Source organism: Aotus nancymaae, unplaced genomic scaffold (genome assembly GCF_030222135.1).
Source record: "Aotus nancymaae isolate 86718 unplaced genomic scaffold, 86718_ANA_hifiasm-v0.15.2.pri h1tg000029l, whole genome shotgun sequence".
NCBI classification, from domain to species: Eukaryota; Metazoa; Chordata; class Mammalia; order Primates; family Aotidae; genus Aotus; species Aotus nancymaae.
Window position 1 is genome coordinate 12445369 of NW_026988442.1, and position 24936 is coordinate 12470304.

Consider the following 24936-nt stretch of genomic DNA (forward strand, 5'->3'; position numbering starts at 1 on the left):
CTCCCTAGCTGAGGAAGAGGACAGGGATGCAGGGGGCTGGGAGAGAGACACACAGAAGGGAGGGAACATAAAAAAAGGGCTGGGTCGGGGAGTGGGCAAGAGGTGGCTGTGGGCCCAGGTGTCCCACCCTTTCCTCTTGCTCTGCGTTTTGGAAAAGCCACTGACCCTGCTTTAGCTGTCTGGTGGGAGCCAAGGAGTCCCTTTAGTCCCAGGTTCCCTGGACCAAGGCTGCCCAGTGGCTGGTTTTCCACGTGCTTCCTGGAACCTGGGTCCTCCCACTCCTCTCCACTAAGGGGCAGCATCACCCAAGCGTTCCACCGTCCTCGCCGCAGCCCGCAGCCTGGCTAGGAAAGTTGGCCAAGGGTGAGGGGCTGCACTGGGCCCCGCCTTCCCTCAGCAACTGCATGGGTTTGCTCCTTTGGAAATGCACGAATGTCCTTCTCCATCTCTGAGATGGCTGGAGGGTAGAGGTGGGCTAGGGTGGGGCTGGGGAGTGGAGCTGGGGGATGCAGAAGGCCTGGAGTGCCCTCGGCTATGGCCAGGGCTTGGAGGACCAGCTCAGGCATGGCTTCCAGCTCAGCCCACCAGCAAGAGTCCAGGGGCCACTCTTGCCAGCTACAAATGCAAAGTTAATTTTGGTGACACAGTTGTTATTTCTCAGCTGATTTGATGCTCTGCGGAGCAGGCAGGCTCCTTGATGAGTTATCTCCCTTCCAAATTCCCTGTCTGATTGCCTTCCTCTGGAGGTCAGGGACAAGGGCAAACCCCAGTGCCTCTGACTGGAGCAGCGGATGGGAGAGCAACAGCAGGGATGCAGCTGGTCCTGGTCAGGTGTAGGGGCCGAGGGATAGGGCTTTCCTGCCTTGCTCATGGAGCGCTTCATCCCCAGCCCAGGGCTGCCTGGAAGTCTGGGGGCACATTTCCCTCAGGCCTGCTGGGTCTGGAGGGAGATGCCTGGCTGAAGGGTGGTGGCTGCAGGACCAAGCCTGCAGGAGGGAAAGGCGTGTGCTGGCAGAGCGGAGGGCTGTGGCTGACCTGGGCAGACAGATGCCCCTTGGCTCCCCTGAGACATGGCACCCTAGGTCAGGAGAGCGCAGTGGAGGGCCTGGGGGAGGGCTGCACAGTCACCTGGGAGAGGAGGGCCAGGTCCCTACCATGACAGCAGGCCTCCTGAGCTACCCAGGGCTTGCCTGCTCCCCTGCCAATGGGTAGAGAAGTAATTTTTTAAAGGGCTCAGGGGGTCCTACTGGCCTGACTGCTCTGCTGAGGGCTGCACACATGATGGGCAGGGCCCTTCTTGCTGCCTGGCCTGCTGAGGGCACAAGAACGGCTCCCTCTCCAGGGGTAGAGTGGTAGCCACATTTCTGCTGGCCTTGGCAGGGACCCCGGCAGTGTGCAAAGGCTGGCTGGCATGCCACGGGGAGGGGGAGTGCTGAGCACACACCTTCTGGCCCCGGGTCCCACAGACGGGTGGAAGGGGAGGATGGAAGGTCGACAGGTGAGAAGTCTTTGGAGCTGCCTGAGGCCGGGGAGGGAAGCCCGGCCCTGCAAGGCTGTACTGTCTGCAAGCCTGGCTTAGAGCTCCCTGGGGAGTCAGTAAAGCGCAGAGTCCAACCCAGCTCTGCACTCCTGTAGGGACTCGTACAGAGGATGACAAACCCTCCCCCCGCAGCCTTCAGCAGGCATCTTCTGATTCATCTTACTGGCTTGCCTGGGACCAGAAATGGGACCTCTGTTTCTGATTGAGTGCACGGATGCCCAAGGCCACAGGACCACAGGATGAGTCGAAACCAGGAGGACAGTCCTAGCAGATGCTCTAGTTAATAGGATGGTGGTTTTCAGATGGTTTTAGAGCTGCAGACCCTGTTCTAGAAATAGACTCATACACTGAAGCCCAAAACATGAAACAGATAAAGACAGAGCTGCTGTGTCTAAGGAGGGGAAGTTCCAAGACCCTTGTCCCTGCCCAGCAGCTCTCCACCACCCCGGGCTGCCTGCTGCCTTGCTCCTGGGCCTCCTACCTGGACATTGAGTCCAGTGCGTGAATTTGCCTTTTACATTTTTCCTGGTGGTAAAAAACAGAGACTTCACTGGCAGAGAGAGCAGGAGCTATTTGCAGAGTCGCTGACTTGCAAGGCCCCATTTCACTCCCCAACTCGGAAGCCGACAAAGACAGATGAGGCCAATTGGGGGGATTTGCACCACTTTACAAGATCCTCCTTCTGCCTTGCGGGTGGATTAGCATGTGGTGGGCCCAGAGCAGCTGCTGACCACATCTGGCCCCAACTCCAAAGTGGCCTGGGCAGCTAGATCCAGACTCTGGAACCCGATCTGACCTACCAGCACCCAGGGAGGGAGAAGGAAGCAAAGAGGCCTGCTCCAACCCAGATGGGTGCAGAAATCAGAAAAGCAGGAAGGCCCCTTGGAAAAAGGACTAGCCCTCTGTGTGAGTTCAGCAAACTGTAGAACCAGCTGGAACCTTCCCCAAACCCTGGTGCTGGTGAGACCTCCAAGATCCTCTGGACCTCACGTCACCCTGAGAAGCTGAGACAGGGACTTCCTGCTTAAAATGGGAATCCCTGCATTATCCATCTAACTCCAGCTCGAATACCTCCAGTTTCAGAAAGCTCATTGCCTGCCCTATCTGAGCCATGGCTGGACAGCAGTAGATGCCAGAAAGCTCTTTTCCCCACCAAATAACGTGCCTCCTTTAGTGCACTGAACAAGTCTGCCACCTCCCTGCCAGTCCTCTGACTTCTATAGCACCCCAGGACTGGAAAAATCCAGAGGGGCCCTGCACCCTACAGACCGTCAGGCAGTCCTAGGATTCAGCTTTGGTAAAACACAGAGACAGATCCAAAGAGGCCTCAGCCAGGGGCTTGATGCACAGCCTGGGATACCAGGCTGTGATCCTCTGCAGCCATCAGTGGGGGTTTCCTTGGGGACTGTTTCCACAGGCATGGGTGGGTGGTAGCCTTGTGTCTACGGAGTGGGGCTGAAGAGCGAGGCTTGGGTCAAGGAAAATAGGAGCAGATGAAGAGGGGCACAAAGGCATCCAGGACCACCCCTTGCCCCCAAAAAATGAAAAGAGTGGCATGAGAAGGGTGACAGATGGGGAGGAGAAGGGGAAAAGGAGAGGAGGCACGTGAGGGAGGAGGGAGGTGCACCAGCCCCCTCGGCCTCACACCCACTGCAGGAGGGCCTTGGCCTGCTCAGCTCAGCCTTGGCCCTGCTGCTGAAATTCCAGCTCTGTGTGCAGCCCAGCTGGCTTAGTGCCAGTCATGTGCCAGCTCCAGGCCGGGCAGCGGGAAGTGGGGCATGCGGCAGGCATATGGACGAGAAGCCAGGAAGTGCAGAGCAAAGGGCTGGATGTCCGCTTGGCCCAGGGATGCAAGTGCTGGCAGGACCAGCCCAACCCTGCCCTCCCCACAGTGTGAAGGCTGCAGACCCCTGCCTTCCTCAATGCCCAAAGAGTGCCTGTGGGCAAGGCTTGATGCTGGGCACCGAAGGGGCCAGGGCAATCACATGATCCGGCTAGCTTCAGCCCATCCGCCTGAACAACAGCAAGTCGTAGGGCTTTCTAGCTGACCACAGGAAGGTTGCAGAGAGGCAGGATGCGTGGTGGTCAGAGCACAGGCTCTGGGGTGGGTGGCCTGGTGGTGGATGTCAGCTGATCAACCTCAGGCAGGTTACGTGTCTCTCTGAGACTCAGTTTTCTCATCTTTAAATGGCAGTAGCAACAGCACCTGCTTCATGCATACAACCTTCATACCTGTATAGGCTCAGAGAGCTGGAAGTGCTGGTGTAGCGCAATGCTGACTGCTCAGCACAACGGTGAATTTTTTTTGAGACAGGGTCTTGCTCTGTCACCCAGGATGGAGTGCAGTGGTGCGATTATAGCTCACCACAGCCTCAAACTTTTGGACTCAAGCAATCCTCCTGCCTCAGCCTCCCAAGTAGCTAGGACTACAGGCACACACTACTAGGCCTGGATTTTTTAATTTACTTTTTTATTTTTATTTTTGGAGACAACAGTCGTTACCCTGGCTGGAGTGCAGTGTTGTGATCTCAGTTCACTGCAACCTCTACCTCCTGGACTCAAGTGATTCTCGTGCCTCAGCCTCCTGAGTAGTTGGGACTACAGGTGTGCACCATCACGCCCAGCTAATTTTTGTATTTTTAGTAGAGGTGGGGTTTTGCCATGTTGGCCAGGCTGGTCTCACACTCCTGGCTTCAAGTGATCTGCCTACCTCGGCCTCCCAAAATGTTGGTATTCATAGGCATGAGCCACCGAGCCCAGGGCCAATTTTTTTTTTTTTTTTTTTAAGAGAAGGGGTCTTGCTATGTTGCCCAAGTTGGTCTTGAACTTCTTGAGGCTGCTCAAGCAATCCTCCCATCTCAACCTCCCAAAGTGCTGGGATTACAGGTGTGAACCACCATGCCCCACCCACAATGGTAAATTAATTTAATGCTGAAAAAATGTAGTGGGTCTTGTCAGTGCCAAGGGGCCCACGTCAGCCCCAGGCTGGGTGCCTCTTCCTTCTTCTATGACCCTCTGGTGGAAATCCCCTCAGAACTCCCTTCCCACAAGCCACTTCCCAAAGCACACAGACCGAGAAGCAGGGGCAGGGAGATGGCATCATCATCTCCTGCTTCCCTGGGCAGACACCTCGCCTCTCCGAGGCCCTTGGCACATTTTAAGGGTCCATCCTTAAAATCCATTTAGGGCAAAACCCATTTTCTGAGGACAAGGACAAACCAGATGGTTGCATTAAAAAAAAAAAAAAAAAAAAAAGACAGGCCATAAGGGGAAATTATAGACTTATACAGCCACCTCCAGGGTAGTCCAAAGCTATTTATACAAAGAACTTGGGGTAGGGAGTTTCACATCTGCCTTGGGTGGGGAAGCCCAGCCACAGAGGGCACATCTCTAGAAGCTCCAGAGAAAGTCAGCACGGAGGAGGCACAAGGACGCCAGCCGACTGCAACTCAACTGCCGTCTGACCTTGGACAGGTGACCTGATTATCTGGGTCTCAGTTTCCTTAACTGTGAAATGGGACCTCAGTGCCTGGGTCACAGGACTGCTGCGAGGCTTGAGTGAGTATGAAGTGCCTGGCTTTACTGGCCTCCGGGCACTGGACAAATGGTCCCAAGATATGCATGAGCTGTGGACTCACATGTGGGTCAGCAGGGGATGGATCAGGACACGGGCAGGGCCCTCTGCAGGGTCTGGAGGGGCCTTGGGTTTGGCCAGTCCCATCTATTTCCACCTCCCCCACATTTGTGACACTCCCTGCCCCTACGTTGCCTTCTCTGCCCTTATGCCTCCCCAAAGCTTAGAATCCAGCATGGGTGTCACCTTCTCCACGAAGACCCCCAGGCTCAACTGCATCGGGCGATGCCTTTGCTAAATGCCCCTGAGCCTGGGTTCTTGCCCTCTCAAAGAGAGCCTTGGAGATATTTCTGCCTCTCCTGTATCTTGTTTTTGCTCTCAGCATCCCCACCCCAAATCCAATTGTGACCTCCTGGAGGGTGGGGAGCAGGTCCTTTGACTTCCCCTGGGGAACTCCCGGTCCTGACTTCACAGGATGAGCTCACACATAGGAAGAGCTCAGGACAGGCCTGACATCGGTAAATGCAAACCATGGAGGCATTTGCTCCTCTGATCATTATCTGCCCCCACCTCCCCAGCCCCAGCACAGGCTGTAAGGGCCTGGGGTTGGGAGTGGTGTCGGGTGGGAGTGAGTAAAGCAGAAATGGGGAAGAGGAGGGTGCCTCCTGCCCTCATCCCTCTCCTTCCCTCCCTCTCACCCCCTTCAACCTGCTTTTCCTTTGTGCTCAGACCACAGATCCCCTCCCCTCATCCTGTGAGCCATCTCTGGCTGCTGTGCCCTTGCCCTGTGCCCCCCTAGGTCCCCAAAGGCCGTTTCATCACGCCTCAGCTCCCTGCCCCGCCCCCCCTCCAGCCCAACATGTGCGGAGCCCGTGGCCTCCTGCCAAGGCCTGGGGCTGCCAGTGGAGGCAAAGAGACAGAAATCTCACCGCTCGGTAGGTTTTCTTCTGCCCAGCGTGCTTGGGGGCTTTGCCTGGCTCCGCTGAGCTCTCCACATGCATCGAGTAGATGATGTCAAAGAAATCTTCCACCACAGCGACCCGCTTCAGAGAGATGCCCTCCGGCTCCGACAGGCCATCTGCCCCCTGCGACAGGGTGGACAAACTGTGTTAGTGTCAGGGATGATGGCAGGGTGAGAACTGGGCCCTGAGGCCGGGGCAACGGGTCAGGATGGGCAATGGCTCTGACAGTGGGTCTTGGGGTTGGGGGAGGGAGGGAGCCTGCCGAGGGGGCTCCCTGGAGGGGGATGCCAGAGTCAGGGTGGCTGCGGCTATGAAATCTACCAGCAACAATGGGCAGAGAATGGCGACAACGAAAATACAAATTAAAAAACCAAGAGGCTCCATGTTCACAATTTCAGACAGATTGTGCCAGACTCGGGCGGGGAGCTCTTGAATCACACGCTGTGCCAAGACCATCCTGGAAGTCTCTGGGGAGGGGGAGTGCTAAGTAGATGCGGCCCCATCAGGAGCTCACCAATTAGCAGTAACCTTTCACTGTGGGCCTGGGCTGGGGTCCCAGGGGAGCAGCTCCGATCACCTGGGTGACTCCTGCCTCCGCCCTGGCCTTTCTGAAAAGCTTTTCGCGGCTGCTTGCCCTCCCCACTCCAGCAGCTGAGCGCCAGCAACAGCACCCGGGCTCTTTGTGTGTGGAGATGAACAGAATAACAGGCATGAGGCCACGTGGAGGTGGCAGGGCCGTGTGAACGGGTCGGCCATGGGCCCGAGCCTCTTATCAGGCTGGTATGAGTGCTGTCAGCTGGCCCGACAAGGTGTGCCAGGAGCAAGATGGGTCCTTCAATAGCAAACAGCTGCTGGGCTGACGCCTGCACTCCCCTCTAGCAGGGAAGGAGGCTGCAGGGAAACAGGGCAGGAGGTTGGGGGCGAGGCCAGGGCCCGGAAGGGAATAGACTTCAGGGGAACTGCTCTCAGCCCAAGTGGGACGCAGACCCGGGGACACCAGGCTCTCAACTGCCAGCTCCTTAAGGGGAGTCTGTGGGGACATTATGGAGCTTTGAAGATCAAGAGCAAACCGTATGGAGGAGACTTCAGGGGAAAGGAGGCAGGCTTTTCTCTAAAAGTGCCCAAAAAATACATCTCCAGGAGAATTCTTCACAAAGGACCCCAACTCAAGGATGTCAGCAACAGGAGGATGTGGCTTTGCTCCTTCTTCGCTGTCTCTCCAGCACTGACAACAGTGCCTGACACACAGTAGGTAGTCAGCAAATAAGGACTGGATGGATGACGGAGTGGTCGTTAAGTGGCAGCTGGGCTGAGTCACTTGGACACACTCTGCCCTGGTTTGAATATGGCCCCATCATGGAAATGGCCGTGTGACCCTGAGCACTTACTGTGCTTTGAGTCTCAGGCCCTTTATCTGTAAAATGGGGATAACAGAAGCCCCATTCCCACAAGCTACCGAGGGAAGAACTGAGATGTGCATGCAGCACTTAGCACTGAGCCTGGCGCACAGGGACTGCTCCATAAACATCGTTACCAAGAAGTGCTTTGCAGTTCGCCACGTTTCCCCCAGGTATGAGAACCGAACACCGTGACAACCCTGGGAGGTTGTTAGGGTCAGGACCTGCCAGAGGTACGGAGGCTGGTGGGTGGCAGAGATGGCTTAGGACCTCAGACTTCGTAGTCCGAGTAGAATACAGGCCACACTGGCAGGGGATGCTCGCTCACAACACGTTCTGGCACAGACAGGTTTTGGTTTCACCCAGGAGCTTTCCCAACATACCATGATGGGCGAACAGCAGTGTCTCTTCCTCAGCAGCCCATTCGAGAGCAGAGAGCAGATGGGGGACAAAGGGCATTGGGATGTGGGGTCCAGAGCCCCACAGCCAGTGGGCAGTGTCCCTAAATGGTGACCCTGGGAGGTGACCTCACTGGCCCCGACGAGGCCCTCTCACCAATGGCTTCCTTCCTGGTCAGGAACCATTTCAATGGGACATCTCAGATAGCGCGTATCTCTCTCTCTGCCTGTGTAGGAGAAGCCACTTGCTGGTCCCGCTTCCTGGCTGTGAGATTGTGGGCAAACCCTTCAACCTCCCCAAGCTTCACTTATGAGATGAACTGTGAAGTTCCATGACTTTTCTGTTCTTAACCTCTCTCAGGAATCAATTTGACCTATTTTTGGGGGTATCCCACCCCCTCCGACATCTCAGGCCATCTGTACAGGCTGATCAATGACATGTTCACTGTTGACCCACAAATGCCCAGCATTTTGGGGCCCTTCAAATACTGCCAAGACAGGGTTCAAATGGGACAAATATTATGATAGGTCAGTTATAAAATACTTTTTAAAAAAATTTTACTCAACAAAGATCTGGATTTGGGATGTACAGTTAAAACACACTTCTAGCCAGAGGTTCACATTAGTGAAAATAAACAAAATGAACCTTAAGAATGAACATAGCGCCGGGCGCGGTTGCTCATGCCTGTAATCCCAGCACTTTGGGAGGCCGAGGCGGGTGGATCACGAGGTCAAGAGATCGAGACCATCCTGGTCAACATGGCGAAACCCCGTCTCTACTAAAAATACAAAAAATTAGCTGGGCATGGTGGCGCGTGCCTGTAATCCCAGCTACTCAGGAGGCTGAGGCAGGAGAATTGCCTGAACCCAGGAGGCGGAGGTTGCAGTGAGCCGAGATTGCGCCATTGCACTCCAGACTGGGTAACAAGAGCAAAACTCTGTCTCAAAAAAAAAAAAAAAAAAAAAAGAATGAACATAGCTAGGTTTCTATTTCTTTCTTTTTTTTTTTGGGGGGTACATGTGAAGAACATACAAGATTGTTGCATAGGTACACACACGGCAGTGTGATTTGCTGACTTCCTCCCTATCACCTATATCCGGCATTTCTCCCCATGCTATCTCTCCCCAACTCTCCACCCGCCGCTGTCCCTCCCCTATTTCCCCCTGACAGACCACAGTGTGTGATGCTCCCCTCCCTGTGTCCATGTGTTCTCATTGTTCAACACCCACCTATGAGTGAGAACATGCGGTGTTTGATTTTCTGTTCTTGTGTCAGTTTGCTGAGAATGATGGTTTCCAGGTTCATCCATGTCCCTACAAAGGACACGGACTCATCGTTTTTTATGGCTGCATAATATTCCATGGTGAGTATGTGCCACATTTTCCCGGTCCAGTCTATCATCGATGGGCATTTGGGTTGGTTCCAGGTCTTTGCTATTGTAAACAGTGTTGCAATGAATATTCATGTGCATGTGTCCTTATAATAGAACGATTTATAATCCTTTGGATATATACCCAGTAATGGGATTGCTGGGTCAAATGGTATTTCTATTTCTAGGTCCTTGAGGAATCACCACACTGTCTTCCATAATGGCTGAACTAATTTACACTCCCACCAACAGTGTAAAAGTGTTCCTATTTCTCCACATCCTCTCCAGCATCTCTTGTCTCCAGATTTTAATGATCGCCATTCTAACTGACATGAGATGGTATCTCAATGTAGGTTTGATTAGCATTACTCTAATGACCAGTGATGGTGAGCATTTTTTAAAATGTTTGTTGGCCTCATGTATGTCTTCTTTTGTAAAGTGTCTGTTCATATCCTTCGCCCACTTTTGAATGGCCTTATTTGTTTTTTTCTTGTAAATCTGTTTTAGTTCTTTGTAGATTCTGGATATTAGCCCACTAGGTTTCTATTTCTTGATCCAGGCAGTAGTTATACAAGTACGTTCAACATATTAAGCCATTAAACCTTAACATTTGGTGACTCACGCCGTAATCACTGCACTTTGGGTGGCCAAGGCGGGTGGATCACCTGAGGTTGGGAGTTCAAGACCAGCCTGACCAACATGGAGAAACCCCGTCTCTATTAAAAATACAAAATTAGCTAGGCGTGGTGGCACATGCCTGTAATTCCAGCTACTTGGGAGGATGGGGCAAGAGAATCGCTTGAACCTGGGAGACAGAGGTTGTGGTGAGCCGAGATTGCACCATTGCACTCCAGCCTGGGCAACAAGAGCAAAACTCCGTCTCAAAACAAAACAAAACAAAATCTTAACATTTACAATCTGTATGTCTAATAAACTTTAATTTAAAAAAACATTAGTTTTTAAAAAGAATATCATGGGGTAGTTCCAATGAATTTTTAAAGTCAGGTACAATACACATACAGGAAGTACCTTCTTTACCATTTTTTTTTTTTTTTGAGATGGAGTCTCGCTCTGTAGCCCAGGCTGGAATGCGGTGGTGCGATCTCGGCTCACTGCAACCTCCACCTCCTGGGTCCCAGTTCAAGCAATTCTACCTCAGCCTCCCAAGTAGCTGGGATTACAGGCACGAGCCACCATGCCCAGCTAATTTTTGTATTTTTTAGTAGAGACAGGGTTTCACCATGTTGGCCAGTCTGGTCTTGAACTCCTGACCTCAGGTGATCCACCTGCCTTGGCCACCCAAAGTGCAGTGATTACGGCTTGAGTCCACCTCGGCCTCCCAAAGTGCTGGGATTACAGGGGTGAGCCACCGCACCTGGCCCATCTTTACCATTTTTAAGTGTACAGTGAAGTCTGCCACATTTGTATCATCTGAATCCAGAGGCACAGCTCCGGAGGCTTAGCTGCTTAAAGGCCAATAGATCTCCCTGTCCAAAATTGTTTCAGACCAGAACACAGATATTTCTGGAAAAGGAAGGAGATAAAATTTTGTGGGAAGGAATAGAGAAAGAAAACAATCTGATGAGGAGATAATATTTTAGATAGGTGAGATGGAAATTTCCCCCTAACCCAGTTTGGGGGCCTTGGGTAGGTCACTTTATTTCATACCTCTTTTTTTTTTTTAGACAGTCTTGCACTGTCATCCGGCTGGAGTGCAGTGGCATGATCTTGGCTCACTGCAACCTCCACTTTCCAGGTTCAAGAGATTCTCTTGCCTTGGCCTCCCAAGTAGCTGGGATAACTGGTGTGCACCACCATGCCTGGCTAATTTTTGTATTTTTAGTAGAAACGGGGTTTCACATGTTGGCCAGGCTGGTCTGGAACTCCTGACCTCTCAGGTCGTCCACCCACCTTGGCCTCCCAAAGTGTTGGGATTTATAGGTGTGAGCCACCGCGCCTGGCCTATTTCTATACCTCTCAAAAGTCAGTTTCCTCACCTGTAAAATGGGTCTAAAAATACTAGCTGGATGTTCCAAGGATCAAGCATGCATGTCAGGCACCCAGCACATACAGAATTGCTTAATGTTCACCTCTTCCCTTGGACCCCCCAAGTCTGGATATTTTGTGTTTAGGAACCTCCTCTTATCTCTGGCCCCTCTGATGCATCCAGAGGGGACCCGTAACAAAATGGGTGCCCTTCAGTAACACCCATCATCAGAAGAGATGCACAGTCTTGTTTAATTCCTAAATAATATGCCAAGGCTCCCACAAACTCCAAATAAGCTTTCCAAAAGTCAAAAGCGTAATTGACCAACCCAGATAAAAAAGCAAAACACACTGCCCCATGTGGCCTCTCTCCAGGCCTCCCACCTGCATTCTTAGGCTGACTCCGGTAAACAACAGCTTTGCACCTGGTCCGATGTGACCATAAAATTAATCCCAGCAAAATTCATCAGGGAAGCAGTTTTCAGTAGTTCCCTCTTTAAAAATTGATCACTCTCTTCCCTGATGTTCAAATGTGGGTCCTGTGATCCACCTATCTCTATAGCAAAGATTTACATAGGAAAGGAGGGGGCCTGGAGCCACCAGAACTCAAACCACACAGGTCTGCAGAGCCACACCTTGAACTGTCTTCCAGTGAGCTGGAGCCACCTGGATTCCATGTGTGCTACACCCTAAGGGAAGAACACCAGGATGTCTGCATGGCCTTCAAGGAGAACCCTGAGAAGACAGCAACAAAGGGATCCGACAGTAGTCACGTGCCACAGACATCTCTGCTATCCCTTGCATCCATGGAGGTAATAACCTTCATGCTAAATGCTGCAGGGGAGGCAGGCCTTCCCTAGCTAAGAATCCAGACACAGTGCTGCAAGGGAAGAGCTGTTAATAAAGGGAGCAGAGAGTACCTTCCCTGTAGTCTCGGGAAGCCCCTGCCACCCGCCTTCTGCCTGGTACCCAAATTAGCTTCATCGAATCCATTGCCCTAAGCAAACCGGGCAGTGGATCGACAAAGGAAGTTCACTTCATCTATAGGCTGGATCAAGAAGGGACCTGGAGTCTCCTGATTATCCCAGCTTCCTGGAAACACTTAGCAGGAGTAATGGAATGGAACCCTCCAGCACCCCATGGGAAAAACCATGAAAAACACACAGTCACTTGTGCAGGATCAACCTCTGGGGCCTTCCTGCATGGAGAACATTGCCATGGTAACACACGCCATCCTTTGGAACCATCCAACCCCCAAACAGCCTGCCAGAGCCAGGCCAACAGAATCAGACATGGCAGTAGTTTTAAAAAATTTACGGAGAAGCTCGGCATGGTGGCGCATGCCTGTAGTCTCAGCCACTCAGGATGCTGAGGTGGGAGGATCACTTGAGCCCAAGAGTTCAAGTCTCCTGGGCAGCAGAGCAGGAACCATCTCTAAAACAAAAACAAAACCAAATCCAAAAAAAACCCCTACAAATTTATGGAGCTACATCCTTGGACATCACCAACTCCCTTAAAACCAGCCCATCTGGGTTCTAAACCAAAAGGTAAGTGGCAAGTCATTGACAAAATCACCAAATCGCTACTTAAATACAGCTGATATTTCAAAATATTTACAGGTGGTCCTCAAAATGTGGTCCTTAAACCAGCAACATTGGCATCATCTGGGAATTTGTTAGAAATGTACATTTTCAGGTTCCGCCTTACACCTACCAAATCTGATGCTCTGGGGGTTTTAACAGATCCCCCAGATGATTCTGATGCAAGACATATTTTAAGAACTGCTGATTAGAATGTCTCCATGATTGAGCCAGGGAGGTAACTGGAGGAAAACAGGCATTGGCTCATTAAATAGAGACATGCTCTGTGCTTCCTGGCCTAATATATTAATATTTTCATCTCCAACGAAGGCCAATTTTCCTAATGGTGAGAACAAAAGAATCTTATTGGGCAACATTAGTCTAAATTCAAGACATCTGCCCAGAGACTTAATGTGGATTATGGATAGAAAGATCAGGAACGCCCCACATCCTGACATCAGATTTTCAAGTCCTCCCTAGCAAAGTTAATTAATATTTCAGCAGGGCATCCCTTGGCAGGTCTTTTCTGGCTTCCTTGGTTTCCTCAGATGGATCTCAATGCTCAGCATGAGAAGATTGCTACCTCCAAGGCTGCAGACCTGAGAGGGGGATCGGGAGGTCTTACCAGGCCATTAGACAGGCTCCTGCCGGGGCGACCTCAGGGGGCTCCTGAATCGGACTGAATCTTGCCTGTCTCCCCACATGAGCCAATTAAATGGACCCCTGCCCTTGATGGTGAAGTGAGGTCCAGTTGCTAATGGATTGCAGTTCTGTCATCTCCATTAGAACTTCGAAGTCACTTGCTGGTAATAAGTTACATACTTATCAAGGTGGGATCACAGTTTTAGGTCACCAGGGTGCCATTTAGTGCGCCACCATCACTATATTAGTAGAGTGTGCCTTCCAGCAACGACGAGGCCATGGTTGAGAGGATGTGGCTAAATAGCAGGGACATTTCTCAACTGGGTTTCTCCTATGGTAGAAGAAGAAACCATGGAGAAAGTCCTTAGAATATGCCCTCTGGTGCATTTCAGATCCAGCTCTTGACAAGGCATAAAAATCAACAAGATCGCTGTTAGAGGAGAAAGTCAGCCAGCAGAGCTCACCCCAAAGGAAGCAAATCTTTGGCTACCACTTGTGTGGGAGTCCAGAACTTTGGGGGCTGATTGTGAAGGCAAATCCATCCCATCCAGGCCGTCAGAGTGGCTGAGATCACAGACCAAAGTTACCCTGCATATTAATTACTAGCATGCTCTTCCCAACTTCTGCAACTATGGGATTCCTCCTGTCTCCCAAACCCAGCCTTAAATAAATTCAGCCAAGGCTGGGTACAACGGCTCATGCCTGTAATCCCAGCACTTTGGGAGACAAAGGTGGGAGGATCACTTGAGCTCAGGAGTTCAAGACCAGCCTGAGCAATATGGCGACCCCACCCCCACCCCCAACCCAGATCTCTACAGAAAATACAAAAAAACCTAGCCGGGTGTGGTGGCATGCACCTGTAGTCCCAGGTACTTAGGAAGCTAAGGTGGGAGGATCTCTTGAGCCCGGAGAGGTGGAGGCTGCAGTGAGTCATGACTGCACCACTGAACTCCAGCCTGGGTGACAGAGTGAGACCCCAACTCAAAAAAAAAAAAAAAAAAAGCAAACCAAAAACCAAAAAACAAATCAGCCAGAACTGGAGTTTTGGAAGCTTCTAGGGGATTCCTGTAAAGTCTCACTTCAGTGCCTGGTGGGGCTGAAAAAAGAACCAACGGGGAGGAGTCAGTCTCCTGTAAAGGGGCCCCAGAGGGAAAGGAAGGAGGTGGAGAGGAAATTAAAAACCACACTAAACTAAGACAACAAAAAGAAAAGAAAACCAGAATGAAGACCATTACCCAAACATCCAGAAACCCTCTCTTGAGCATCCCCAAAAGAAGCTGGTCATAATTCGTAAAGGGCAATCAGGTGATTGAAGAGAGGGTATTGCTTCACTGGGACAAAGGCAGTATTTTAATTTCTCTCGGTTGTGAATACCACCTACGGGGAACTGGAAACTGAAAAACCCCTCCAAAATAGGAATTTACCCCAGCATTCTGGGACCCAAAGTTCTATTGAGCTCTGTAGGCCTGGATGGGGCAGAGGGATGAGACACACTCCCCCTATAAATAAATAAATACATAAACAAGGCGCTGAGGACTCAACATAGCACCTGCCTCTTCTCCACCCTTGTGCACAATCTCCAACTGTTAGCGCGGAGCCGCCGCCGCCACTGCCACCACCGAGTCGCACCTGCCATCTGGAACAGGCCTCACATATTCCAAGACCTCCTTTCTGCTTCGCTGAACCTCCATCTTCTTTCAAATCACGCGGGGGACCAAAACGCACACCCAAGCCACAGAGAAAGGTGCCTGGGACCAGCCCCCCAAACAGCGCGACATTTGAGGATGCCATCTCCTCCAAGCAGCTCTGAGTCTTTTTTCTTTTCTTTTTTTGGTTTTGTTAACTCTGGGATGTCTGGAATGAGTGTGGGGGAAAGGAATGGGAAGAGAAAGGGGTGCAGAGGGGTGCAGTGGGCCACAGTGTCCCCCAGTGAGAAGGAGAGGGGCTGGGGAAGTGCAGATCCGGATGACCATGACTTGTGAGGGCTGGGGCTGGACAGGACAGGGTCTGAAACTGGCTGCAGGACTCTGGCCTGGCGGGGGCAGGGAGGGGGCCCAGGAGGGTGCTCTAGAGGAGAAGTCACAGGCCTGAGGACAACCCAGCCCCAACTCCAGGCAAGGGGCTGTCCTGCCTGGGCCTCAGTTTCCTCCTGTGTGGGGTGACACCACAGGCATAATGGCTTTCGGCACCTCATAGGAAGTCTGTGGGAACCCAAATGACACACAAACAGCACCTGCCCTAGAAGACACCCATTAAAGAGCTCTGTCTGCTACTCTGGGGACCCGCCTCCCGGGGCACTGCAGCCTAGGACAGGGAATCGGGGGTCACTGAAGGGGGGGTCCTAGGCGGAAGGAGGTGGCCCTGAGCCAGCCAGGCACCGCGGGTGGGGCCCTCCGGGCCGAGGCGGCGGTCCCGGCGCGCTAACGAGCGGGGAGCCCCAGGTGCAGGCCCCACCCAGGGCCGGGGGAAGAGGTGGGGCTGGAGGGGGAGGGGAGCGGGCCGCGCTAATGACTGTTGACAGCGCGCGCTGGGGCCGGGCTGGCCGCGCGCGCCGCTGACAGCTGCTCGGGCGGGGGGCGGGGGCGGGGGCGAGGGCGAGGGCGAGGCGGCCGCGCTCTCTTCACGGCGCACGCGCGTGCGCCCCGGCGGGGAGGAGCTGGGAGGCGCGCGCGCGCCGGGCCGGGTTCGGAGGGCCTGCTGGAGCGGCTCGCGCGGGCTCCTCGCGGGCAGGCAGGTAATGAGAGTAACCATGGCAACCCACCAGAGGAAGTGTATTCTGCAGGAGACGTTAATCCCCTCTCCCCGGAGCTGGGACAGCCTGACTTTCCATTCTCACACAGTAATTAGATACCAGCTGTCAGTGCAGGGGGGACGGCTCCGCGGCTGCAGCCTGGCTGAGGGGGGGCGCACCAAGGGGGCGGGGGGGACACGCAGGGACGGGGCGTTAAAGACACAGGGACGCTCGGCGGCGGCAGGCCGGGGCGGCTTGCCTCCCCCAGTCTCCGGCCTCCAGGCGCGCGCCCGCTCACCTGGAGACCCCGCCCGCGTGGGCCCCGCCCACCCCACGCGCACCTGCTGCGCGCGCGCCCGCCGGCCTCGCGTCCCCCTTCTGGCCCCGCCAACCCGTTCCCGGCGCACCTGCCCTGCCCCGCCCCCCGGGACGCTGCCCACCTGTCCTTTGTGCAGGGCGGTACCGTTCGATCTTGCCAGCTCTCCTTCAGGGAGCGCCCGCTATGTGCCAGGCGCCGTGCCAAGCCTGATCTCCCGTAATCCTCACAGACCCTCTGCGGTCAGCGCCTCTGCTGCTCCCCGCCCAAGGCACAGCGGGGTGTGGCCATTTGCCCAGGGTCACGCAGACTTGAACCCCCTAGCCCCGTGCCCATTTAACAACCAAGCTACAGCGCCTCCCACCGCGTCCACATCCACATCTGCTGTGGCTCCGGGGCCTCCTAACTGCCCTGGGAGGCACAACAGTCACGCTGGTGGCTGTCATCGCGGTGCGCCTACTGTGTGCCAAGCACTCACAGCCTCGTTTCACTTTCACAACAGCTCAGAGAGATCTGTTGCCCCAGGGTGAGGAAGCGAAGGCACAGAAGAGATGAAGGGATTTGCCCACAGTCACAAGGTGCAGAGTGGCAGATCTAGGGTTCAAATCCAGGGAGTCAGACCCCAGGATCCCAACTACTGGGCTCCATTAGCCCTACCCCTGGATTCGTGGTGGCTGAAATCCAGTCCACACCTCTTCCTCCTTTTCACTGTTCAGCCCACGCAGGTCCTGTCCTAGCATCATGAGGCGCAGCCTCTCCTAGCCATACCTGAGAAATATAAGAAGTTTCTAGGCCTAAAGCCACTGCCACAACCCTTGTTTACTTTTTTTTTTTTTTTTTGAGACAGAATCTCGCTCTGTAGCTCAGGATGGAGTGCGGTGGCACGATCCCACCTCCTGGGTTCAAGCAATTCTCCTGCCTCAGCCTCCCAAGTAGCTGGGATTACAGGCACGCGCCACCATACCTGGCTAATTTTTGTATTTTTAGTAGAGACAGTGTTTCACTATGTTGGCTAGGCTGGTCTCAAACTCCTGGCCTCAAGTGATCCATCCGCCTTGGGCTCCCAAAGTGCTGGGATGACAGGCATGAGGCACCGCTCCCAACCCACAACCCTCATTTCTGTCAGGCCTCCCAGAAGCTCCTGTTGTCAGTGCAGGCAGCTGCTTGGAAGTCATTCTAGGCCAACCCCTCCATTTCCCAGGTAGGGAAACTAAGACCATTCAGGTGAGAGGCTGGCCCGAGTCGGGAGATGGCCTGGGAGAGCCTTTGGGGGGCAAGGGGGTTAGGTACCCACAGGCCTCGCTATGCCCCCTGTCCCCCCACCAACAATCAGGCCCAGAGTTGGGGAGGGGCACACCAAGGAGGGGCAGGAAGTGTCCAAGAAGCAGAGCCAGCTCTGTGTCCCCAGTGGCGGCGGGTGTCTGGGGCAGGAGGAGGCTATCTGATCCCTTCCCCACTGCCCCGGCCATGACCTCCTCCCTCCCTCCCTCACTCCCTCCTCCCTCATGGCTGGGGTAGCCAGCATCCAGGGCTGCAGCTGAGAACCCAGTGTTCCCCAACCCCGCCAGCGTTCCCCAACCCCGCCAGCATTCCAGTGGGAGGAGGGATGGGGGGAGGTTGCGCCCAGAGCTTTAGGGACAGGGGCACCCCTGGGGCTGCCCCACCCTGGGAGGGCCAAGGCCAGGCTGCCTCCAACCTCACCGTTTCCTGACTCTGCTCTCCCCATCTCTCAGTAGCAGAGCTGCCTAAATTTGGCTCCAGGAGGGAATGGGGGAGGCAGCGGCAGGCGGGTGCCGTCAGAGGCCAGGGCGTCGCTCCCGTCTAGCCGGCTGGCATTTTTGCTGTCTGGAGGAGGGCAGGGGGGCCCCGGCAGCCCTCTCCCGGAAAGGGAGATGTTCGTACCTTCTGACATACACTGAGTAATGTGCAAACGACATGCAAACTGAGCTTCAAATCAGCATCTCAGCCAGGGAACAGCTTGAGAGCTGCTTTTGGGATGAGAGCAGAAGGACCAGAGCCCAGTGCCCAGGGGCTCTAGTGGGGGTGGGGGGGTGCAGCATAGAGTGTCTAGGGCTGGGCGTTGGGAGACTCAGTTTCTTGCCAGTTGTAGGGCTTCATTCCAGTGGCTGGACCCTCTGGGTCCCAGCTCAAGGGCAGGGCCATGGCTTTCTCTGCCTGCTTCAGCAGAGTGCTGGGCACACCCTGTCACGTGGTTAAGCACATGAGTTCTGCAGCCATCCTGCCTAGGTTTGAACCCTGGCTCTCCATTGGCCAGCCGAGTGAATCCCTCAACTGAGCACCCAGGCAAGCAGCTTGTGGAACTGGGTGTCCCTTTCAGAATAGCCACTTCCCTTCCCTGGAAGTTGGGCACAGGGGCATGAAAGGACCTGGGCTTTGGAATCAGATCTGGATTTCAAGCCTGGCTTAGCCAGTGAGGCTCTCTGAGTCTCACTCCCCCATTTGGGAAATGGGTTCAGGATCTCAAGGTCAGCTGTGACGTCCACGTGATGACCTTGCACATTATGGGCACACACAGGCCTTCCCATGGTGCAGCCTCACTGCTGGCTGCATTCACGTGACTCCTAGCTCCGTCCTGTCCCATCGCTCCTCTTCTCTTTGCTCTTCTGTCCTGGCTTTTCTTTTGTCTCTACATGTAAATTTCTTGGAGTCTTTTTCCTTTCTGTCTCTCTACCTAACTGGTGATCTTGGACAAGTCAATTGCCTCTCAGAGTCTCAGTCTGCACATCTTCTAAATGGGAGTAAACGAGAGGTGGACAATGAGCCCTGTCTGGGTCCTGGGGCTAATCTTTATGAGACCGTCCACCCATCATCCTAAAGGGCCAGAAGGGACGGGCTGGGCCCTCAACTCTATCGGGCATGGCGTGTTGCGGCTCTGCTTCTCAGTAACTCTGTTTAACCCCAGATAACTGCTCTCCTGCCCCTCGCCTCGGCTGATATAAGCTGAATCCAGCTTCCTGCCACCCAAAAGCCACTTCCTGCCAAACTTGAGCTGATACCAGAAGAACTTGTTTTCTGTGCACAGAGCAGTCCCTGGTGGGGCAGCCACCAGCTTGCCTCAGGTGTGAACATTTTTTTCCATTTGCTGGTCTGTCTGCTGGGCTGGGCAGGAGATGCTGGGGACTCTGACCCCTTCGCCTCTGCACCCTCCTGTCCTGCCCCAAGGTAGCCTCCAGGCCCTCCAGCCATCCCAGGAAGGGTGCCAAGTGTCCCTCTGGACCCAGACAGATGTGTGTAGGCCGTAACACACAGTCTGACACAGCCACACATGCACAGTCAGTCTGACAGAGCCCCTCTGGCCACTGGGCGTTTGGGGAGGACTCAGAGAGACAATGTGTGACTGTCACAAGGTCACAAGACACAGACACAGCCTCACACATGCAACCATATGCAGTCCTTGGACAGACTCACACACAGTTACACGCAGGCCCACAGCTACACTCAGACTCCCACAGCATTAAACACAGTTTCACACATGCACACAGGAATCTTCCTCCCAGCCCCCCACACTGCCCAGCACTGATTTTCCAGAGGTATTCACTGATTCAACACATTCTTTTTGAGGGTCTTCTCTGTGCGGGTCCTGGACAACCCGTAATCAGAATTATTGGAGCAGGAACAAATAATGAGCTGACATGTGCTGTTGCCTCCGTTTCCTCATCTGTGAGATGATACTAGCCCTGCCCCATGGGACTGTCAGCGTTAGGAATGAATGCGTGGAAAGCCCTCGGTCGGTGTTTGGCCCATGGAGAGTGCCGTCTAAGTGAAGCTATCCTGGTTAGCCAAAAGCATCCCGCCGTGCCCAGCTCCACACAGAATTTCTGGCACACATTACCTCCCTGAGCCCTTGCCCAAGTCCCCAGCAGCTGGGATCATCACCCCCATTCCTCAGATGAGGAAACTGAGGCTCAGAGAAGAGGCCCACAGTTTGTAGGTGGCCCCACTGCCCTCGTGTCATGCCATAGTGCCGCTCCAGCCTGCCTCGCCACCCCCTCCATGAACAAACACTGTTCCCTCCGGCTGGAACGCTCTTCCCACTTGCATTTGGCACGCCCAGCTCCTCTGAGCTGCCTACTTACACTTCTGTGAAATGGGGATACCAGCCCGAGTCAGCCCCTGTTCATGTTCCTCAGGGCACTGGACTTTAAGGGCCAAGAGTAAAGACCATTTTGTCCTGTTCTCTGGCACACAGTAGGTGTTTGACAACTATTTCAAAACTGAAGAAATAAGCAAGTGGCCTCATGGCTACCGAGGACAGAGTCTGGAACGGAACGCAGGGCACTCAAGCTGGAGCTCACTTCTATGCTACTGCCTTTCTCATGCTCCTAGCAGGCACCGAATATGTCACTGAGTGAGTGAATGAATGAATGAATGAAACCAGGATCTCAGAGTCCCAGTCAAGTGCTCCCTGGGCTTCATTTCCTGGCAGTGTGGACATGAGCCAAGCTCCAGCCACCTTGGATGGTGGCGGGGATGGCGGGGCTGACGGGCTGCCTGAAGCCGGCTGTCAGGAGCTCGTCTGGCCACAGCCGCCAGCAGGGGAGACCAGCTGGCGGTGCAGGGTCCATCGGCCCAAGCCTGGAATCTGAGCTGCCCTCAGAGGCCCAGCTTCTCTTTGGGCCCCCACAAACTGGCCTTTGTTCCCCAGGCCGGCCAAGACCCAGCAGCTTGGGCTTTCTGTCTGCCCGCGGCACCCGCGCTGAGCTGGCGGGGGTAAATGGGCCAGCCTCCCCTCTGTCCATGCCCAGGACGTCGCTTTAGGACTAAATGGAGATGTAATTTTCTATACAAATCCATGACAATTTAGATGGAGTGATTGTAATTGGCTTTTCAATGGGGGTTTTGTCCGGTGCTGGTGGCTAGAACTGGGTGGCCTGTTTGAGGCAGGCTCCATTTAAATGACAATAAAGCAATAATATTGAGAACTTGTACAGTGCCGAGCACTCCTCCCAGCCCAAGTAAAGCCTCATGTTTATGGATCTGGTCCTTCCTTGGGGCCGTCTGGACAGGCAGGTGGGTGGGGGCATTGAGCCCAGGAGACAGGTGGCCACATCTTTGGGCTTCCGGACATAGAGCTTCAGAACGGCCGGGGCAGGGTCCCACGTCCACCAGCTTACCTGCTCCCTCATTCCTGACATTCTCATTAACTAGTGCCTCCTGGGGGCCGGCTGCTAGTCCAGGTTTCAGGGGCTCGAAGACAATGAGAGCTGCTCCGGCTGGTCAGAGGGAGAAGGCTGCAATGGCCAGTGCAGCACGATGCTTGAGAGCATGACCAAGAGATGACCAACAGCCAAACAGCCTGGGCTCAAATTCTATTCCACTTCTTTAAAAAAAATTTTTTTTGAGACAGGATCTCGCTGTCTCACCCAGATCATACAGTGGTACAATCATGGCTCACTGCAGCCTCGACCTCTAGGGCTTAAGCAATCCTCCCACCTCAGCCTCCCAAGTAGCTGGACCATAGGCACATGCCACTAAACCTGGCTCATCTTTTTTATTTTTCTGTAGAGACAGAGTCTCGCTGTGTTGCCCAGGCTGGTCTCGAACTCCTAGGCTGAAGAGATCCTCCCGCCTCAGCCTCCCAAAGTGTTAGGATTACAGGTGTAAGCCACTGCGCTCAGCCCCTACTCCACTTCTGACTTCCTCCTGAACTTTAGCAAGTTACTTAACCTCTTCATGCCTCAGTTTCCCCAGACATAACATGAAGCTGCAGTAAAAGTTACTGTGAAGATGAAACACACCTTAACAGTACCTGGGATGTGGAAGGTGCTATATATAAGTCACTGCTGTGATTCATTCCAAGCTCTAGCTCTGGTGTCAGGGTGACCTTGGGCACGTGACTTAACCTCTTTAAACCTCCACTGACTTCTCTTTAAAACAGGGCTTTTAGGAGAACCGACCTCATGGGGTTATGAGGATTTTAGAGGATGTAGGAAAGCGCTGAGCACACAACCATGCTCAATAAACGTGAGCTCTCTTGCTGTGGCGCTCTCGCCTTGAGAAGCTCGCCAGCCAGTGATCATGACCATGTCGAATATGGGGAGAAGGAAAGAGAGTAAAGCTCGCGAGAAGCCGCCATGGAGCTCAGCTGGCTCTGCCATCGGGATGTAATGACAGAGAACCATCCAGAGGGCCCTCGGGAACAGGGCAGGAAGTGGGGCTGCATAAAGGAAGGCTTCATAGAGGAGGTGATATTTGTGCTGGGCCTTGAAGGATGAGTGGCACTTTTGCCACCAGAAATAGTGATACCCAGACTGGCCAAAATGGTGAAACCCCGTGTCTACTAAAAATACAAAAAGTAGCTGGGGCCGGGCGCAGTGGCTCATGCTTATAATCCCAGTGCTTTGGGAGGCCAAGGCAGGTAGATCACTGAGGTCAGGAGTTTGAGACTGGCCTGACCAACATGGTGAAACCCTGTCTCTACTAAAAATACAAAAATTAGCTAGGTGTGGTTGCGGGGGTCTGTATTCTCAGCTACTAGGAAGGCTGAGCAGGAGAATTGCTTGAACCCAAGAGAAGGAGGTTGCAGTGAGCCAAGATTGCACCATTGCACTCTAGCCTGGGTGACAGAGCAAGACTCCATCTCAAAAAAAAAAAAAATTAGGGGCTGGACGCGGTGGCTCACGCCTGTAATCCCAGCACTTTGGGAGGCCGAGGAGGGTGGATCACGAGGTCAAGAGATCGAGACCATCCTGGTCAACATGGTGAAACCCCGTCTCTACTAAAAATACAAAAAATTAGCTGGGGATGGTGGCACGTGCCTGTAATCCCAGCTACTCAGGAGGCTGAGGCAGGAGAATTGCCTGAACCCAGGAGGCAGAGGTTGCAGTCTCCAAAAAAAAAAAAAAAAAAAAATTAGCTGGGCAGCTAGTCAGGAGGCTGAGGCACGAGACTCACTTGAACCTAGGAGGTGGAGGTTGCAGTGAGCCGAGATCTCACCAGTGCACTCCAGCCTGGATGACAGAGTGAGACTCTGTCTCAAAAAAAAAAAGAAAAGAAAAGAAAGGGTGATACCAGGGGCAAGCACTGTGGTTACTAAGTCAACAGGCAGACCTAGCTGCCTCCTGAACAAGTGATTTGTGCCTGTGAAAAGGGTGGTGGAGGGAGCCTCTGCTGCAGGTGCAACGTCAGGTCACCTCTGAAGGCCAACAGCCTGTGCAGGCCCTCAGGCAGGCGGGCGGCCGGCACCGTGGGCAGCGGTGAGTGGGATGGTAGGAAGCTGTGCTGAACGTGCTGGAGGACGGGTGGGGTGGCGGCTGTATTCACGTGAAACAGGCAGCCATAGAGGGATTTTCAGCAGGCGGGTGACACCATCCAGAGGATATTTTTAAATGATCCCTCTGACTGCTTGTGGAAATGGGCTATAGAGAAGAAGGGGTGAGAGAGAGGCAGGGAAGCCATGGGGAAGCAGCTGGATCACTGGGGGAGAGAAGTGGTTAGACCCAAGGAATGGCAGGGCCCAGGAGCTGCTGGAAGGATGATGGGAAAGCAGGGGGCGGGCGAGGAAAGGAAGGGGGAAGGGGCACAAAGAGGCACGGGGCCCCTGAGGCATGGTGAGGGGCTGTGTGCAGCTGGTAGCCGAGCAGGGTTGGTGGAAGGAGATGGGAGAAGAGAGGTGAGGGCCGCCTCCCACCTCCCCTGCTATGGCTCTCCAGCTTTGTCCTGAAGGCAGTGGGGTGCTAACAAGGATTTTTCTCCATGCAGGAAAAGACCATGCTGAGATTTGTGCTTTTGAAGGATCATTTTGGCTGCAGGGTGGAGGGGTGGGAGGTGGCAGGTGGGCGAGGCTGGAAGGAGAGAGGCAGGGAGGGAGGTGGTCAGTGGGGACTCAGAGGCCTCAGCAGGCATCCTGGCCAGCTCCCAACTTCAAGAGCAGCAAACCACTTCCTCGGGGGTCTAAAACCAGTCCCAGGTCACAGAGCTCGTCAATGGCAGAGATGGATCTCACCCGAGGGTACACTCAAAATCCAACGCACCATTTCCCTTTGCCATCATCAGCCTTGGTCACTAGTAAAATCCATCACAAATAGCTTTTCATTGTGACTTTCGGCCAGAGAACCTGTACTATGATACCAGAAGGGGAGTACTATTATTATTCCCATTTTACAGATCAGGAAACTGAGGCCAAGTCAACCTGCCTAAAAGCACACAGCTGGGAATTGAGAGCCAGGTTCTGATCTAGGCAGGGTGACTCCAGACCCACACCACAGGTCCTAAGCAGGAGGCCTCAGGCCAAGTGGGGTCTATGGACGTATTTGGGGGACCTGCAGAGGTTTATTACAATTTCAATTTGTTGCTGATACTTAAAAATTAGGGCTAGGCACAGTGGTGCCTGCCTGTAGTCCCAGGTACCCAGGAGGCTGAGGCAGGAGGATCACTTGAGCCCAGGAGTTTGAGGCTGCAGTGAGCTATAATAGTGCCA

The 24936-nt window shown here is 53.8% G+C and overlaps 1 protein-coding gene across 2 annotated transcripts in view; it reads right to left on the bottom strand.

Annotated features, from left to right (window-relative positions):
* The window catches only part of NOL4L (nucleolar protein 4 like), a 146351-nt gene that overhangs the window by 80985 nt on the left and 40430 nt on the right, over window positions 1-24936 (bottom strand). The window contains exons 1-2 of one of the 2 annotated variants that reach the window (XM_064382318.1): window positions 16621-16887; window positions 6044-6199 (exon numbers count right to left, since the gene is read on the bottom strand). In XM_064382318.1, the coding sequence (XP_064238388.1) occupies window positions 6044-6115 (72 nt within the window). In that variant the 5' untranslated portion in view covers window positions 6116-6199; window positions 16621-16887. Of the gene's footprint in view, window positions 1-6043; window positions 6200-16620; window positions 16888-24936 lie in introns of those variants that run through there. The other variant, XM_064382317.1, reaches the window with a different exon arrangement.